We start from the raw sequence: 1440 nt of genomic DNA on the forward strand, positions 1-1440 counted from the left end.
GTCACGTGGTAGTCCTGTTGGTGGTCAGCCTCCAGGGTCCCATGTTTGTCCGTGTGCGCGTCCTGAGGAGGACATGGGTGACTGATTTCCTAATCGGTTTTGTTTTTATTTGTTTTATTTGATTAATTTTTGGTATGTGATTCGTTGTGGTGGTTAGGCTATGGTAACGCCATGATATATTTGCCTCGCTTTTGTTACTTCTGAAAGGATTGTTATTGTTTTTAACTTTTGTTCACGCTAAAGGGAAAAATCTCACTGAATTGCAGGCAGATCTCCCTGGCTCAATCATTACTTGATGAAATGAAAGGTAGAATTGTGTTTTCTCTGATGGATACATTTGTAGATTGACAGGCAGATTTGTTGGTCGATCGGATGATGGAGGGAGCATGAAGAAACGGTACGCGACACAAAACGCATCTCAGGCGTTGAAACAAAAGTGGGCACAACGATTTAGAGTATTGCCTTACAAAGAACGACACGACACAACGGTAACGAAAACTGCGTGAGTTGATTAGTCAACCGGTTCACTTTTTGTGAAGTGTGTGACAGTACAGGTGAACTCGAGGAGGACAACTGCAAGAAGAAACCTATTGAGCTTGTTGGAGCCCGGCCACTTATTTGGGACCCCTAAGACCCACACTACCATAACAAAGAACAACGAAAACAAGTTTGGGAAATTACAACCCACGGGTTCTAGATACCGCAGCACTAGTGTTTTGAGTTCCACAATTACGAACACATTTCTGCGCAGATTTTACTGAAAAACGTTGATCAAAGACCAAAAAAATAGGAAATATGCCGTTTTCAAGTACACTAAAGCTTTGGAAATCACCAAACTTTGGTGGACATTTTCTCACTAATTTTACCTCTGACACCAGATGACCCCCACCTTATTCAATCACAAATATCTCGACTCCTATTCAAGATGGAAGGGTATTTTTTTCAGCAAAAGCAAGGCAAATGAACAGGCTTTAAGATGATACCAATAACTCTATATGCCCCAAAATTGACGAGCACCTGAATTCACCCCATTGTGACACATGTTTGTATCGACAGAGTTATGAAAGATACTATCTTTCTTTTTTTTGTTGATAACTCACCACAGTATGATATTTCTTCTCTTTGTCTGTCCAAAGCACAAGCAAGTCAGCCAGAGTTACATTCCCGTAGTCAGAAAATCCTACCGCAAACCATGACCTGTCTGTTGCCTGGTAACGGGAAGGTACAAAAAGAAAAATATTATTATGAAGTGGTAAATAAGGGAGTATGAGTATTGCCAAAACAATTCTGAAAGGAAGCGTACAAGGAAAGAGAAAGAGAGGAATGCAGAGAAGGAGATGGGAGGAAAACACTAAAGAGTGGACAGGAAAGACGATGGGTGAGAATCTGAGGAAAGCAGAGGACTAAAATAGATAGCGAGAGCTGGTTTTCAGATGCTGT

At 41.2% G+C, this 1440-nt stretch overlaps 1 protein-coding gene across 1 annotated transcript in view; it reads right to left on the reverse strand.

Moving 5' to 3' along the window:
• LOC101848356 (dopamine beta-hydroxylase-like) overlaps positions 1 to 1440 on the reverse strand; it is a 30035-nt gene that overhangs the window by 22883 nt on the left and 5712 nt on the right. The window contains exons 3-4 of the mRNA XM_035969954.1: positions 1101 to 1208; positions 1 to 62 (exon numbers count right to left, since the gene is read on the reverse strand). The exon at positions 1 to 62 is cut by the window's left edge and continues 88 nt beyond it. Of these exons, the coding sequence (XP_035825847.1) occupies positions 1 to 62; positions 1101 to 1208 (170 nt within the window). The remainder of the gene's footprint in view (positions 63 to 1100; positions 1209 to 1440) is intronic.

Source organism: Aplysia californica, unplaced genomic scaffold (genome assembly GCF_000002075.1).
Source record: "Aplysia californica isolate F4 #8 unplaced genomic scaffold, AplCal3.0 scaffold00201, whole genome shotgun sequence".
NCBI lineage: Eukaryota > Metazoa > Mollusca > Gastropoda > Aplysiida > Aplysiidae > Aplysia > Aplysia californica.